Source organism: Mytilus californianus, unplaced genomic scaffold (assembly GCF_021869535.1).
Source record: "Mytilus californianus isolate M0D057914Y unplaced genomic scaffold, xbMytCali1.0.p SCAF_5, whole genome shotgun sequence".
Taxonomy (NCBI): domain Eukaryota; kingdom Metazoa; phylum Mollusca; class Bivalvia; order Mytilida; family Mytilidae; genus Mytilus; species Mytilus californianus.
The window spans coordinates 117,784,601-117,802,737 of record NW_026262701.1 but is presented as its reverse complement, the minus strand read 5'-3'; the positions used below and the strand labels follow the sequence as shown (position 1 = coordinate 117,802,737).

Here is an 18,137-nt window from a genome sequence, read left to right as displayed (position 1 = left end):
CTAGAACTGGTTTTAGCTAGATTCCCCTTGCAACAATTCTATTTAAAATTTTAGACCATTACACTTCCATATAGGGGAGAGTTTGCATTTAAAAATAGAATTACGTATAATAAACAAAGAAACAGGTGAAAGTCTTGACTCTTTATATCAACCTGTAATCATATATAAATTTGAAACCATTTTTTAATTGAAATGGCTTATTTACTATCAATAGAATATATGAATCCAATTATCTATGTTTCCATCCGCATGGGTTAGCCGTTTGTAGCATGCGCAGAACAGTGTAAACAAAACTGATGTTTCAGTGTTGCGGTATATTCTGGAAGAAAGAAGTTTTATTCGAATAAGATAAAGCACGAACTATTATATATTTCAATTTTGGTAAGTTGATAGTTTATCTAATTAAAATAATAAACATATTTATATGCATTAACAGCATCCTTGTAGATACCGGGTACAGCTGTTCAATATTTCCGGCTGGGGAACTTAGAATACACAAAGGTACAAAGGCTTCTGTTGTTATTGATAAAGTGTAATCAAATAATTTCTTGCATATTTCATAAAAATTGTTTTCCTTCTTATTCTGATATCCTGCTTGAAATACCGAAATCTCATGTTTAGTTATTTATCATCTTTTTCTCAAGTTCTGGTCAATATTCGCCCCTGTCCTTCGTATGACCCGAACAAGAGTGTTTACCTGCATAATGTACAATAGCTATTTATGAAACTGACAAGTTATTTACTAGTTCATTGGGTTAGATAGTTAGAAGTAGTCGTTATTTCCTCATTGCTTTATAAATAGTATTATTTTACTTTGCTTCGTGTAGGCTTTATACTGACTGATCTGGTTATGTCTTGAATTTAGCGGTTTAAAGATGTTTTTAATACTATTGCCCATCTCTTAGATCAATTTTCCCGGATCCAGAACAGAATCTTTTGCACAGGTATAGGCGGGGTTGGTATCGATATCTTTGTTAGCAAGTAGACACGACATGTGAGAAACACGAATAAGTCTCTTCTTTTATTATCTAGACAAATGTCTAATGTTCACTAACTGAAAATACGTTAAAGAAGCAGGATTATTTAGGTGCCAAATTTAGTCCAAAAGCAATTAGAATTAAAAGAGGGTTCGTTAAAATTGATACAGTTTCTTAATCGTCGATTTATAAACAAATAAAATTGAATATTTTTTTTTAGTCAATTTTAACTACGAGACATTGCATCATCTCAGAAGTAAAATCTACTTTTTTATATTTTTTGTATTTTTCTAAATAAAACATGCGTAATTTCATAATACAGTATTAGGCAATACGTATAAAAATGACGCAACACTTGTAAATTGAGAATGGATCCATTCCACATTTATCATATGTATTACAGGAATATTAAGGCAATGCTTTAATATCTTCCAAAAATAATAAATCGGTTTTTTTTTTTAACTTTATCTACAAATTTATTTTCTATATCGTGAATTTAGAACTTTTATAACAATTTTCCGTCTATATAGAATAACACTGATAATACCATAAAACTCCACAAAATTGGTATTGGTATTATATAGTCTTAAAAAACATTTCATGTGAAAATAATGTCTTATTTTATGACACCAGATCATTAATTAAAAATTTTATACAATTATATATTTGAACTTCAAGATCAACTTGCCATCTAATCTATTTTGATGTTTGGGTTTAGCCACATGAACTCGGTCAAAATATCAGTAATTTTTACACATTAGAATTATTTTGCAACTTCGAAAAATTTGCAAGGAAAAGGATTTCCTTTCTTAGCCAAATAAAGTAATCCATCTTGACTAAAATAAAAAAAAATGTCTCCTCAAAATTTCTACATATAACTTAGCAACAGAATTTTGCAAGGTATATACATAAACTCATCATAGACACTAGGCTTAAAATTATGTACACCAGACGCGCGTTTCTAAAGACGCGCATTTCTTCTACAAAAGACTCATCAGTGACGCTCGAATAAAAAAGTTAAAACGTCGAAAAAGTATGAAGTTGAAGAGCAGGACCCGATATACCGAATTTTGTGGATCCAATGATTTATACTACCAAGACATTTTTCCTCTACATAAAAATATGAAATATAAGGCATGATAAGACCTCCTTCGGACATAACCACTTATCTCTCTACTTTCTCCTTCAGAACCCCTTCTGGAGGGTTGATAAAGTAAAGTGTACTACAAATAAATAAATTCGAGTTATAACATGCATGTAACATACGTCGATCAGTTTTTTGTTGTTGTTGTTAAGTTCGATAAAAAGCCCAAGTCTACATCATATAATCTTTTCAGATGTCATGGCTACATATCACGACACGAAACATTTACGTGATCTCAATGTTAATATTTTTCTCGACTTCTTTCTGTACTTCAAATCTAATCACCCATTACATGTACAGGGAATGATTTCATCATCGCCCACTACATGCACAGGGAATGATTTTATACAAATTTCATCGCCCATTACATGCACATGGAAGGATTTTATACAATTTTCATCATCAATTACATGTACAGGGAATGATTTCATTCATTAACTTTTATAAAAATATCTTTTGATTTTGAAATCAGTGAGATGAAGCAACTAAGTAAAATGTAAAGATCTATGAAAAAAGTGTTAGAAAAGACTAGAATTTTAAAATATTTCATAAAAGGTACTTGAGAATTAAATACGTTTAATATTGAAAAATATAGGGTTGCTACATAAGCTAAATATTTTAATGTATAATCTAAGAAAAAGCCAGAAGGAAAGTAAAGTATGAGGAATGTTCAAAACTTCAGAAACGAAACAGAACCAATGTATAGTTTATGGGTTTTCAATGCTCTTCAACTTTTGGCCTTTTTGAGAAAAAGAGAGGCGAAAGATACCAAAGGGATATTCAAACTCGTAAGTCCAAAACAAACTTACAATGCCATGACAAAAAAACGAAAAAACGACCAGAAGACAAACAACAGTACACAAAACACAACATAGAAAACTAAAGACTGAGCAACACGAACCCCACTTAAAACCTGGGGATGATCTCAGGTGCTCAGAAAGGGTAAGCAGATCATGCTGCACATGTGGCACCCGTTGTGTTGATTATGTAAGTTAAAACGCGATGATTAGTCTAATTCGGTAGGTTACCTCGAGGAAAAGATTACGGGAATGTGATTACAACAATTGGAACATATCCGTTGTCATCTGTGAAACAGATATTCCATAACGGTCAACCAACTCGTTATGGCACCGTGAAATTTTCGATGGGATGATGTCAACTTCACCACTTGAAACTCTTGGTTAAATAACTTCCTTGTAAGCAGCAATCCTCTGTCAAGGAAATCATGATATGAAATGCAAGCCCTGGAATATCGTATCAGCTAGGAGATATCTACTCCATATGCAGGCGCTGCTGGAATGTTGCTACATAGAAATTTAAAGTTCACAATTGGGAAGCTGAAATCGTCTGTTTTGTCGTAAGCCTTTGTTCTAAACCAACCCTCATTGTCAATTTCTAGATGCAAGTCAATATATTAGGCAGACTGTATCTGATGTATCTTTTATTTCAAACTAGATTGGATAGATGCGTCCATCGTAGTCATTAAACTTTGTATCATTTAGTGAGAGGACGTCATCTAAATAGCAGAACTTTTAGTTAAACGATAATGCTAGTTATTCATTCTTCCTTAGAAGCTCCTGTATGAAGACATTAAACTGTATTATTGAGTGAGAGGACATCATCTATATAGCGGACCGTGAAGTTAAAGGATAATGCTAGCTTCATTTCACTCTTCCTATGAAGCTCCTGTAGTCAGTTTCATAAGAAATAAAGGAAACAAAGTTTTTTGATTCGAGCGTCACTGATTTGTAGAGGCGTACATAATTTTAAGCCTGGTATCTATGATGAGTTTATTATGTGCACTTATGAATGCGTAAAAATGATCCTGTAAATTCCTAATTAAATTTTTGAAGGACGAGACTAATCAAGGTTGCACGATTTGGCTGCTGCAGAGTACTGAATCATTAATTGCAGTAAAAATAGAAAACAGCATTGACTAAGGCTGACAATCTGCCTTGGCCAAATTTTATGCCATGAAAACTGCTTCTATACATAAACAAACATGCATTGATTTTGGCGTTCCTTGATTTACTAGTCCAAACAGTACATTTATAACTCAATTAAACGGATGAACTCTCAAAGTATACTCTATGTTTCTACAAGCTCTAAAGAGATTATGTTTTACTGTATTGTATGCTTTTTACCGAACCCAAGGAAATTTTATTTTATTCTTGATATGGAATATATATCAATGTCGCTTTCATCTGTCTTCAGAAGTGCCTAATAGTGATTGCCCAGCAAAAAGGTTACAATATAATCATAGTCAACACATACAAAATTCAATTAAAAAAATTTCCACATCATATTTGAAGCTGTTAATCGCCCTAGTGTAAGCACTTGACGAAATGACGGAAAAGACTTCAACAGTAACTACCGAATTCCCGCATTAGAAAATGGACAACCTTGACGGTGAATAAAATAAAGTAGTTATGACAGTACCTAAGCATCCCTCAATAAAAAATTAAATCAAATCCTTTATTGGTGTTAAATCTAAATATTGGACCGTTACCAAGACATACACATGACAATATTTACCAACAATAAAATTCAAATTTTACAAACATTAATATTATATATGTATATCATCTATTTAGATATTTTGGAGGAGGTTATACTTTTGCAAGTTGAAAATAAAAGTAAAATATGATTAAAGAGGTTGTTAAGAAATATATATGTAATAAAAATATTCACAAAGTTGTTAACCATAATTCTAGGTTTTCCTGCCAGATGGGTAATTTCTGATTACATATAAGTCATTTACATGCTATAAATTCGACTCGACATGCTCGGTCGAATTTATAGCATTTCTTTACTAAATTACTAAAAATCTAGCTATTGATTTGGTTGATCATAGTAATTTCTTTTTTTCTGGCAAAAAATGTTCAATAACATAATAATCTAATATACAATATAATTACTATATTCAAATATGTGACAATATCCGGCGAACTGACTGTCGTAGTTACTGTGAGCACATTCGATGAGCTGAAACCAAAAATTTCTTTACATAATATAACGGAACCCCATCTTTTAAACTGTCAAAGTATTTCACGTACATAATTTACCCATATATTGAATTCCAAAATAACAAGAACCCGTTATTATACAGCTACTCTGACTTGTTATGAACATATACATAAGATGACTATAGCACAGGGAAACAACCAGTCTAAACGAAAAGAAATAAAATATACTCCCTTAACAATAAATTTACTTATGGCATACTCGTTAAATGTAACAATAAATGTATACTGTCCTCATCAGACATTTTATGGAAAGATGGGACAATACTTTCGACCTCCTGAAAAAGTTGTTGCCTACTTTTTTCTAAAATTTGACATATTAAAATAAAATGAAATTCATCTTTAATCCCATCCTTATAGAAGGGACATAATTGTTTTCAAGGGTTTATTTGCGGTGTCTACCCTGTTCAATAATTGAATTACTATTACTTAATCCTATTGTAATGAAATTATATAGCATGTACCGGTCTACATCTATCAATATTTTATTTTTCTAATTTGTAATCAGTTTTTAAATTTCTATACGTTCTTAGTTTGTCTCAATTAAAGTTGTGTTGGTCATTATACAGATATTTTCCCAGAAATCTATATATCTGTCAAATAATCCCAACAGCATACATCAGCCGTATCTTATAGTATTTTATTTCCATATACATGATTGAACCCATTTTTAAGTCCCCTACCGACGAAGTCGAAGAAGACTTTAGGTTTGCACTCCGTCCGTCTGTCTGTCTGTCTGTCCATCCGTCAGTCCGGCAAATCAGTTTTCCACACTTTTTTTTCTTCATGCTTGAAGATATTGATTTGATATTTGGTGTATAGTTTTATCATGACAAGTTACAGATCAAGTTCGAATTTTGTTCCGGTCTGATGATTTTGTGCAGAGTTATGGTCCTTTAACTTGGAAAATCCACTAAAATAATCAGGGTTCCGCACTTTGTTTTGTCATTCTTGAAGATATTGATTTGATAATTGGTATATTGTTTTATCATGACAAGTTAAAGTTTAAGTTTGAATTTTGTTTCGGTCTGATGATTTTGTGCAGAGTTATGGTCCTTGGACTTAGAAAATTCACTCAAATAATCAGTTTTTCGCCCTTTTTTTCGTCATGCTTGAAGATATAGATTTGAAAATTGGTACATAGTTTTATCATGACAAGTTACAGATCAAGTTCGAATTTTGGTCCGGTATGATGATTTTGTGCAGAGTTATGGTCCTTGGACTTAGAAAATTCACTTAAATAATCAGTTTTTCGCCCTTTTTTTCGTCATGCTTGAAGATATAGATTTGAAAATTGGTACATAGTTTTATCATGACAAGTTACAGATCAAGTTCGAATTTTGGTCCGGTATGATGATTTTGTGCAGAGTTATGGTCCTTGGACTTAGAAAATTCACTTAAATAATCAGTTTTCAAAACTTTTTTTCTTCATGCTTGAAGATATTGACTTGATATTTGTTACATAGTTTACACCATGACAAGTTATAGATCAAGTTAGAATTTTGTTCCAATACAATGAAGTTTTAACCGGTAGGGGACTATGTATTGCCATGCAATACTCACAGAATGCTTGTTGAAATAGCATTTTTAGTTGCAACACAATCATTCTGTAAATTTACACTTCATTCATAAGCAATTGAAGCATAACTTCCCCATGATATGACATATAGCATTATGTAATGGCTAACAGTACCACAAAACGAGCCAGCAAATAACATTGATCTATATCATTCTTTGCAAAAATCTATTTGTGTGATCTTTTCCCCCAACCTTTTGTTATTTGAAAATACGAAGAAACATATTTTGAACACAATGAAACCTTTCAGTGGTTTATCATTTCTTATAGTTATAATTAATTTTGTATTCTACACACTTATGTTGTCTCTCATCTTAAGCTATTGGCAAAGTTTCTAAAAGTTTTATTATAACTGTACCGTTTTTTATTTGAGCAAAAAACCTTAATATTTTGAAGATAATTATGCGGAACTTAAAAATCACAATTATGAAATGAATAAACACAACTGCAACTACATACTTTCAATTCCTAATGATAATTGAATGTCATCTGTTCGACGATTGTGAGTTTAAAAATGAAGTCGTTATCCTTATTGTAGACACATTTTGTAACAACGTAGGGAGGAATGTAAATCAATTCATTGTTTGGTAATAATTTTCCTAATCACAACACGTTATGAAAGAGATGTATAAGAACAAGAATAAGGATATTTATTGTTCCTATTAAGGGCCCTTGATGGTCAGCACGACATTTATACACACAAATACACTATGATTTGTAACAACAACAACAAAAAAAACCCATTTTTTTTTTACATCTAAATGAAATATTAAATGTTCATATAGTTATAGAGCTACAAAAATTACTCATTTCAGAGATTTTAAAAGATATAGTAATGCTGCAATAAGATATAGTATTGCTACAATAAGATATAGTAATGATACAATACGATAAGCACTTTATTTTCAAAGTAAGGAATATGAGACTGAGGGAATAGGTGTATGTCTAAACATTGTAACTGCAACTTAGCTTAGGTGAGCTCCAGTCTAAACATTGTAACTGCAACTAAGCTTAGGTGAGCTCCAGTCTAAACATTGTAACTGCGACTCAGCTTAGTCCAGGCTGGGGGAATAGGTGCATGTCTAAACATTGTAACTGCGACTCAGCTTAGTTCAGGCTGAGGGAATAAGTGCATGTCTAAACGTTGTAACTGCGACTCAGCTGAGTTCAGCTCCATCAGTTTTTGACGACGTAGTGTCAACTACAAAAGGATGGATTAAAAAGAGTTACAAGGTCAAAGGTCTACAATTCAGATAAAAAAAAACCTTGTAAGCAATATATAGGATTTAAAGATTAGTGAATATATATCCTTGGCCTCTTTAATGATGATACCTATTGATTTTCAAGGTTATTGGTGAAATACTAAGTTAACGTCCAGAATCCAGGTCAAAATATTGTTTACATACCAGTGGAATAGTCGTTATTTTGTTTCAGAAGTATAGAATTAGAATAAGAATAAAAATATATAGTTCTAATTCAAGGCCCTTAGAGGGCAACATTACATTCACATACACAAGCATTACACTATGATTTCGTAACACATTTTCACATTGAAATGAAATATTACATGTTCATATAAACATACTAAAACACTAAAGGCTGTATTTAAATTACAGAAATCTTTATCATCTAACAATCAAGGTTGTTAATTGTAATTCCTTTAAGTAGATTATATCATATCATCTTAGACGTAAAATGTTCTTCAGATAAATAAATCCGAAATATGACATGCATATCATTTTTTTTTTATTGTTATGTTCCATGTTAAGTCTAAAAAAATAATCTTATTAGATGGCATGGCTACATTTCACGACACGAAACATTCACGTAACTGTATATCAAATTTCATTATCCATTACATATACAGGAAATGATGTAATGCAAATTTCACCAACCACTACATGCACAGGGAATGCATATTTTAAAAAGGGCTTTTCATTTTCAAATCCTTGGATTGAACAGTTGTAAGGCTGTATGAAAATTATATTAGAATAAATTACAATTTTAAAATATTGCCCCAAAAGTACTTGACAATAAACTTATATTAGATACCAGGATTAAAATTATGTACGCCAGACAAAAGACGTTCGAATCAAAGAAATTAAAAAGGCAAAAAACAAAATGTACGAATTGACGACCAAAATTCTAAACGGTTTTGCCAAATACAGCTATGATAACCTATCCCCGTGGTAGAAAATCCTAAGTATTTAAAGAAATTCAAAGTTTTGTAAACAGTTAATGTATAATTATGACCATATCGATGATAATTCATGTCAAAAAAGAAGTGCTGAGTACTGAGAATTTTGAAAAATGTAGGGTTGTTGGGCTAAATGATTCAATGTATAACATAGGAAAAAAAACAGATAAAATTCAAAACTTGAGAATCGAAACAGCTCCAATGTTTTGTTTATGTGCACTTGTAATATGAATGTGTGGAAATGCTCTCGTAAATACACAATTAATTGTCTGAAAGACGAGAACAATCAAGGTTGCGCGATTTGGCTTGCTGCAGAGTACTAAATCATTAATTGCAGTAACAATAGAAAACCTAATTGACTCTGACTGACATTCAGCCTTGGACCGATTTTATGCCACCGAGACTGCTTCTTCTTATAAACAAAAATGCCTTGATGTCGCGTTTGTTATTCAAACTACATATTACCGCAATCAATCGGTTGACATCACACATACAACACATGTTAAATATGATTTATATTTCTTTTATTTCTACAATGAGATGTTTTCTTTCGAATGATTAGTGTACGATTTGCTGTTTCGTTGACGTCCACATATCTGCAAAGCTATATATGTTGTCGTAGAAGTTAGAAATAAAAAGTACAGGTTCCAGCCCCGCTCGGGGAGGAAGTAAAGGAACAGATCTACTCTAACATCGTTAGGTTGATTTTCTATGCACTTTATATATATATATATATGACTACCCCTTCTTCCCTTTCCCCCCAAAAAAACAAAAAAAAAACATTTGTTAAAATTCTGGCATAACTATTCCAGTATTATTTTTGAAAATTTAATATTTTGGAAGATATGTGGATCTTGAAATAAATATATAAAAGGTGTTAACAGACCTACAGATTCCTGTTTACAATCAAATTCACCTGTTTGACGTCGGCTAGTTTAACACATTTTGTAACAACATAGAATCGGGAGAAATTTCAACACATTATGAAAGAAAATATAGTAATGATACAGTACAGAGCAAACATTCAAAGAACATTAACGGTACCATTTTTTTTAAATATACACCTTGACTTTAGTATTCAAGGTTAGCTTCCAAGTTCAAGCTGAGAGAATATGCGTATAGTTCTAAACGTTGAACCTGCGATTCAGCATAGTTGAGCTTTAGGAAGACAAAGTGTCAACTAAATAAGGATGACTTTATAGATTAACAAGGTCAAGGATCTAGAATTCAGACCAAACACCTTGTCAATACTATACTGGATTTACAGATAAGTCATAAGTTTAATTATGATACTTTTTGATTTTGATGATTATAGGCGAAAAAGTAAATCTAACCAAGAATTCAGATCAAAATATTGTTAACATGCCAGTGGAATAGTCATTCTTCCTCGAACTCATATACGTATTGCCAGTATATAATTAGTATAGGAGTGAAAGAAGTCTATTGCAGGGAAAATGTGTATCTGTGTTCAATTGAGGACATTTACGCTTTCTCTGGGATTACCATCTTTATAGGTGATAAATACCTTAGTATACTTTAAGTCTGAAAAGGTTGGATACAAATCAACACATAAATTATACTTGCTACTTTTATGGATAGTTGGGCGTGGCTTACTTGTGTCAATCTAATCGTGAAAACATTAGCATGACGTAGATTTCGGTCTTCTATAACTATTATTAATCATGTCTTGTACGGCTTCATGAGAAAAAGCCAGGACATACACTTTTATTTTCAGATGCTACTTTCAATTAACTGAAACAAAAGTGTACAGTATCTATACATAAAGAATTTTCTTGGAAATTTAAGAAATAAAATAGTCTGTGACATGGCATCAATACAGCATAAAGCAGGGAGATTGTATTGATTCATTAGATATCCTACTGGTATAATAATGTTCTATTTAAAACCATGTAAAAGCAGATTTAATTAATCTAGGTTAATTAACCATGAAATTAATCAAAATAATTTCTTAAATATATCATAAAAATAAAGTATAGAGATGGTACTTATCTATTCATTGTTGAAACATTTCGATTCTTGACATCAGGGGAAAATATACAAACGAATGGACAAAAGAGCATTGACTTTTAATTTACTGTAATGCTTAGTCATAAGCATTTTTAACGAAAAAAAATACGTTCAATGAACCATTGTGTAAATTTATTTTCAGTCTGCGAAGTTCAAAGTTCAGTAAAGGTTAAAGAAGAATATAGCAACATCGTGAATGGTCAGTGAATGGTCATTACATTTGAGACATGGATAACGGTAAGAACTTTTATAAAGTTAATAAACGTTAACGCCATCATATTAAAGTAATCAAAATTACAACATTGCTTTGGTTGGATAAGAGACATATATATAATACAATATATTGTAATATGTGTCTCTGGTTGGATAATATCAGTAATATAAACATCTGATACCGTTCAGTGCGCATGACACAACGTCATCAGGTACAAAAGTGTGGGGACCAAATGCATATAACATTAACAGCATCGAACAGAACAGTTGTATTCGTATAACTTGGGCTTTGCTGAAGTAAGTTACAAGCTTAATTTTGATAAAAGTTACATAGTTTATGAACATCGAATGCACAATTAGCCCATACGTGGGTACGAGACCGTACCGACAGACGAGCAACTTACTGGAGGGATGGTATGGTCAACTGACAGAACACTTGAATTTTAATCCACCATTTTGTACCTATGGAAATGCCTGTACCATGTCAAGAATATGACAGTTGTTTTCCATTCGTTTGATGTGTTTGAGATTTTAATTATGCCATTTGATAAATATATAGGATATGAATCGAGGTTTGGATTTTTTTTCTTTTCTTCAGTTTGTTTTCTTAATTTCGAGCGGTAAAAAAATCATTCACATTTAGGATTCTATAGTGTTACAATAGATTGGTAGGGATATTTAAAAATGTCGTTTCTGCATGTCACCTATTGAATCCTTTGAAATGATGCGTAAGGCATTCTTTGACATGCTGATTGCAAACAGGGACATTTTATTAAACATCCTCCATCTGACTGTACGTAGTTGCGTATGTATAAGTACGAATGTCCAATCTTCAAGGGGCATTGATTCTTTATCAGTATTCCATATACACTATACAGTGAAATTTGTTAATTCGATTTAACAGATTATAGATTATTACGGTAATTAAACAAATTTACTCATTTCTGTTTAGGTTAGGTCTTGTCCGAGTATTTGCAAACATTATATACTTATTTTGTAGATAGTGACTATGGTGGAACCTACTATATAGAATCGAAACAAGGTCAGTTGGGTATGGATTCACTACCAACAATTGTCACCAATGGAACGATGGAAGGTAGTTTACATGTGAACATAAAGAACGATAACACATCTGATCCGTCAGCAGGAGAAAAGATAGAAAGTCTGGAAAACCCCGAGTACACGGACTCTGTTACCAGTAATGAGAGCGGGACAGCATTTTTAGTACGAGATAAAAACAAAATATGGGAAGATAGTGAGACCGGATCAGAAGACGACAATGCTAACATTCACTTACTTGAAAATCCGGCATACATCGATTCTGTTACTAGTACTGAAAATCAGCTTGCTTCCTTACTAAAAGGTGAACAGGAGAAAGAATATACGTATATTCAAGATGATGCGAAAGAAAATCTGTTTCAAGAATTTATAGAAGGATCGACTAAGGGGTTCGAAATATCCATTGTCGAGATTGTTCCTCATGTACACGATGAACTCAAGGTGGATCCGCCCTTGTGGGAAAGTAATGCATACATTGATGAGTTTTCCTGTCCAAGTCCAGGTGTTAGACGACTAGAAAGAGTTTGTAAAAACGCAATAATTAATCTAAGTCAAGATCTCTCGTGTAAAAGTTCAATGAAAGGCTCCACTTTACTACCAGTATTAATAAATCAGGTTCCAGATCCAGTTCAGATTGAAGAGGAGTCTTTCTTTGAAGGAAATGAAATTAAGAATCTCTTAGTGATAAGCGTCTCAGTATCATTAATGAATGCTGCGTTTTCATCCCTCAGAAATCTACAGAGCAGTCTTAATCACGATGGTGGTGTTGGATTATACTCGTTAACAGGGAGTATGGCAGCTTTTACATTTCTCAGTTTATTTACGCCTAGTCTTATCCAACAATTTCGACCAAAGCGATGTCTCATCTTGTCCTTGTTCGCCCATTTATTATACGTTGCTGCCAATGTTACTCCAAACATTTATATCCTGGTACCCGCTTCAGTGTTACAAGGAGCTGCCAGTGCTTTGATGTGGAATGCTGTTAGCACGTACGTGACTTACCTTGCACGATCAACTGCCATTAGAAACGATAAAAGAACCGTCCACGTTGCAGGGAAATATTTTGGTGTATTTTTCTGCTTTTTCCAGTTGTCTGTTGTAGCTGGTAACTTGATCTCATCCATTGTGTTAAATGACCAAAATGATGTTACGAACAAAACGATCTCAACAAACACTGATCTTCAAAATATTGTATACAATTCCGTTTCCAATTTGAATGATTCTATGAACATGGACATTCCATTTTCAAACCTATCAAAATATGAACAGAATAAAATTAGTATATGCGGGTCAAAATACTGCCATTCATATCCCATCGAACTTGGAGCTCTAACTGCGACGTCAAGATACAATTTGTTGGGCATTTATGGAGTAGCCACCGTCTTGTCACTCATTCTACCTCTGTTTTTAATGGATAGATTGAAAAACTATCGGACCTCAAAAATAAACATTAAGCATATAGCAAACCAAGCCGCGGCCGTCTTGCGTTGCATTGTAGAACCAAGATTCCTGACTTGCTTTATAATGTTCTTCTACAGCAACATGGAACTTGGTTTTGTGATGGCTGAGGTTACAAAGGTAATATTGTCTTGTTATATTAACACGAAAGTCATTCAGTTTGTGATTTACCGTACATATTATACATTTACCAAATTTAAATAAAAAGTGCAGATATTTTGTTTATGGTATAAAGTTATTCTAAAATACAAATGAAATTGTAAGTATTAAACAACCTTTTTATTCAGAAGCAAAAAAAAAAAAAAAAACAGGAATCATTAATTTTGATAAAGATTGTTCGCACAGCCTGGAAATATTTTAATTGTGGTGGTTCGGTGTTTGAAATGTGAAATTTAACCACTATGAAAAGAGCCGGTTGAGCTCAGGCTTTTAATTATTTTAAGCGAAATACTTTCAGCTTTATTCGAAGTGGTTCTCGTATTGATACAATACTCAATAGATTAAAACAATTAAAGTAAAACATTGATTCAAAATTTAATAATCATAGAGGGGAGACGATAAATAGTTGATAAATAAGGATCGAAAAAAAAGGGTATCAACATTAATTTTATAGATAGATTTCTCTATTCTACAGGCTTTTGTAACTTGTCCACTCGGAATCCATATGGTTGGTTACACAATGATTTGTTTTGGAGTCTGTGGGAGCATAAGCTCATTTGTGAGTGGGAAACTGGAGAAACATGTTGGCAATGTTAGTCTCATTTCTGCAGGTAATGTCGTATTTTGATTTTAGATAATATTTTATTGGTATCGGATTTTATTTTGCATGAATAGCGTAATTTACATTTGATTTCTATTTATTTGATTGCAGATGCCATGTAAATTTTACAATCCAGGACGGGAGTACTTACATATTTATTCATACGTTTGAGACTCGGTCACACTAGGGTTTACTTGGTCGGGATTCATAGTAGATTAACAGTGAACGTTCATCAAATATTTACCGGTTTAAATACTTATATTATGGATTAAATAAATTAATCCTAGTATAATGTTTCTATTAGGTATCAGGACATTCATCTGAGAGAATCCGAATGACACAACACAACTTGTAGACCATGCAATTTATTTAAACAGCAGTATTTGATTGAAGGTTATTCTTTAAAAATCACTGCAAAGACATTCAAGATGACGAATTACCTTCAAAATCCGAATAATCAAAGAAATACTCAACAATATTTAATAGAGCAAAGACGCTTCATGTGATAATAATAAAATATTTGTGTTTATTGCAGGTGTACTCTTTTCCTGGTTTCTATTTTACTAATCATACTTTTATTACATTTTACTAATCAGACTTTGATTACAGATCCTAACTTCGTCCAGTTGCAGATTTACTCTCTGTGGCAACCGTTGAGCTCCCAGTATGATCCTGACACCTTGCACTTCTAATTTCAGTTTTATGTGTTTAATAAACACATCCAGGCATATTTGTCTGTCCAGAATTTATGTACCGGAAGTCTGGAAATCATGAGAAGGTTACAACATGATGTTTCCGATTGTAAGAATGTACCATACCCGTTAAGGCTCTTAATGACGAATTATCGGTGAGTTTACAATTTTATTTCTGCATCCGGTTTTTCTTTCGGAGAGCAGCAACTTGATTCTCAATTGTAATTGACCGTGTCAAGTGTTGTTTTCTTATGTACTCATAGAAATTGTCAGCATTAATTTCAAATAAGGGTTAGGTCAGGCTTTTATAAAGCTTCGTGTCTTTTCAACATTTCGATGTACTAGTATATAGTCTGACTTTATTCGTTTTCCTTTTACAGCAACCATCATTGATTTGGTTTTGTTGGGTGTGATGTTGGTATGGCAACCGAACCAAGAACACTTGTATTTTTACTTCCTGTTGCTTGGTGCTTGGGGCGTTGGTGATGGAATCTGGATGTCTCAAGTAAACTGTAAGTTTGAAACGGCAATAGTTTTCCTATATCAATATGTATAAATATTACATTTTAGGCTTTCGCAGTTTAGACTCCATGTTTTTTTCAGTGCCAGAACGAATAACTGATTTACGTAAAACAGTAAACGAGCAAATTAAATACTAAATGTGATATGAATATGAGGCCTGCTTTGTACTAGAATGAAACGCTGAGTTTGATTTTTTAACCTGCTAGTTCACTCTCCTCTTGATTCCGCCGAGCCGACCGCTTAGCGGAGAAACAGCAAATACTAGTTTTCAAGTCTTTGGTTTGACCCGGTATCAATCTTTTTAATAACATTACAAAAGAGAATCATATACTTCAAAATTTTCATTTTCAAAAGTGAAGCAATCGAAATAAATATGCAAGAAATTTGAAATTCGGGTCAAATTCTGTTCAACACTGCAACTGAACTTTGAATTAAAAAAATATTAATTGGAATATTTTGAAAAATTACAGAATCATTACTTTCATCTCAGGGACTATTATGGTAGTCATAAATGAATTCTCATCTAAGTTGGTATAATAATATGCGACATCTTCATTTTTAATAAAAGTACACCACCTTATTTTCTGTGAGCTCAAATTCTAACCTTAAGTTTACATCAAGACGTTGCATTAAATAGAAGACAATTTGTTTGCAAACAATTGGTATATATTTACTGTTTTACACAGGTGTAATAAGTAGGATTTTTCCTGACAAGCTAGAAGAAGCGTTTGCCTCCTTGAGAGTCGTTAATGGACTCGGGATGACCTTTGGATTTGCCTATGCCAGCAGTGTGTGTATGACCCATAAAATATACATACTCTTTGCCACCTGCTTGACAGGAACTGTAGTATACGTCATTGCAGAAATTGTGCGCAAGTGCAGAGCCGATAAGAAAGAGAAAGACGACGGCTATGATTGGTCTACTGATGGACTTTAAACAAGATAGTAAAAGTTATTGTTTATATATGTAAATATTTGATCATAATTAATAGTAGCGGGTAAACTCATTTCAGAAAGTGCTATTTGTGTTCCTATTGTAAATTACGTTTTGTTTGTATATATTGAATGTTGTATTTTAAGCATTTAAAAGCTCGCTTTGCATATTGCAAATTTGATAGTTGTATTTTATATATTTAAAAGCTCTTTTTGCATATTGCAAATATGATATTTGTATTACCATACATTTCATAAATGTATATTTATATAAGTTATACATCAGGGATAATTGTTGTCTCCCTAATTGTTTTTCCTTTTTACAAAAGTCATGATAGTGACTTATTTTATTTAAAGATCTGAATGTTTTATGACAACTTTTGTCCATGTTGTTGACGTTTGTCATCATCATATTTTTATAGTCTACAACATGTATCTAAATACATAACGTCCAGAGCAAAATGAAGAGTATTGAAGACTTGAAAAGTTAAGTTTTAACAATGAAATATATAGGCCAACAAGTTTTTGAACTGAAGTTTACTATATTATTACAGAATTGTTAAAGTGACAGATCACTTTGGGGATCTGAAGAATGGATTTTTATTTTAAAAATGAGCACATTTTGACAGATCTGTTAGACCTAGTTATATCGTGGTGGATCTTTATTTTTTTTATTACATTCAAACAGAAAATAAAGTCTTTCATAAAACTGTAAACGGAAAGCATATTTATTTACGATTAACGGGTCTATGTTATTTATCGTAGAAATTTAATTGGACTGAAATATTTTAAGAGTAATCCATTGAAAGTGAAATATATGTTTTTATATGCATGCTAAAGAGTTAATTTTAAAGGCTTCTTTAAAATATGGTATTGTTTTGTAACTTTCGCAATTAAGGTTTGAAGGTTTCTACTCTCAGCATTAACTTTTATCTTTTTAAAAAAAAATTTAAGCATTAATTGTATTAAATTTGATGATGAAATGAAAATAAAAAGTTTCAATTAATGTTGATAGAAGGAGAAAATTGATGTATTTGAAGACTAATTTCAGTGGAATATATATTTTATAATGATGTATTTTATGTATTTATGAAAGATACTCTACCACATACTTAGTCCAATCAGATCATTGTTCATATCTGTACAGGGTTATGATTTTATTGTCAAATTTATTTGTAAAACATTTGTAGAATATTTCTATACATGTTGTTAAATAAGGTTGTTGACCAATAAATATCGAAGTTTTCATTTGTTATTGTTTTTAATACAAAGAACTGTAGTATGATTGTCAATGAGACAAAAGAGGGGCGAAAGATACCAGAGGGACATTCAAACTCATAAATCGAAAATAAACTGACAACGCCATGGCTTAAAAAGAAAAAGACAAACAGACAAACAATAGTACTCAAAACACAAAATAGAAAACTAAAGACTAAGCAATACGAACCCAACAAAAAGTGGGGGTGATCTCAGGTGCTCCGCAAGGGTAAGAAGATCCTGCTCCACATGTGGCACCCGTCGATTATCAAATAAACTCATCAGAGATACCAGGATT

At 32.2% G+C, this 18,137-nt stretch overlaps 1 protein-coding gene across 2 annotated transcripts; it reads left to right on the top strand.

The window, feature by feature from the left end:
- Positions 1 to 217: 217 nt before the first annotated feature.
- Positions 218 to 17,828, top strand: LOC127700823 (protein unc-93 homolog A-like). 2 transcript variants are annotated; one of them, XM_052204504.1, is made up of 6 exons: positions 218 to 381; positions 11,088 to 11,182; positions 12,159 to 13,795; positions 14,310 to 14,445; positions 15,508 to 15,639; positions 16,336 to 17,828. In XM_052204504.1, the coding sequence occupies exons 2-6, from the start codon at positions 11,173 to 11,175 to the stop codon at positions 16,584 to 16,586; spliced, it is 2,166 nt and encodes a 721-aa protein (XP_052060464.1). In that variant the 5' UTR covers positions 218 to 381; positions 11,088 to 11,172; the 3' UTR covers positions 16,587 to 17,828. The 2 variants fall into 2 exon arrangements, with proteins under 2 accessions (XP_052060464.1, XP_052060465.1); XM_052204505.1 differs by lacking the exon at positions 16,336 to 17,828 and having other exon boundaries at positions 15,134 to 15,638.
- Positions 17,829 to 18,137: the final 309 nt, after the last annotated feature.

Excerpts from the sequence above, each read along its gene's own strand:
- LOC127700823 (XM_052204504.1), top strand. Across the intron at positions 14,446-15,507 it reads TGTTAGTCTCATTTCTGCAG|CAACCATCATTGATTTGGTT; the intron begins GTAATGTCGTAT and ends TTCCTTTTACAG. Across the intron at positions 15,640-16,335 it reads CTGGATGTCTCAAGTAAACT|GTGTAATAAGTAGGATTTTT; the intron begins GTAAGTTTGAAA and ends TGTTTTACACAG.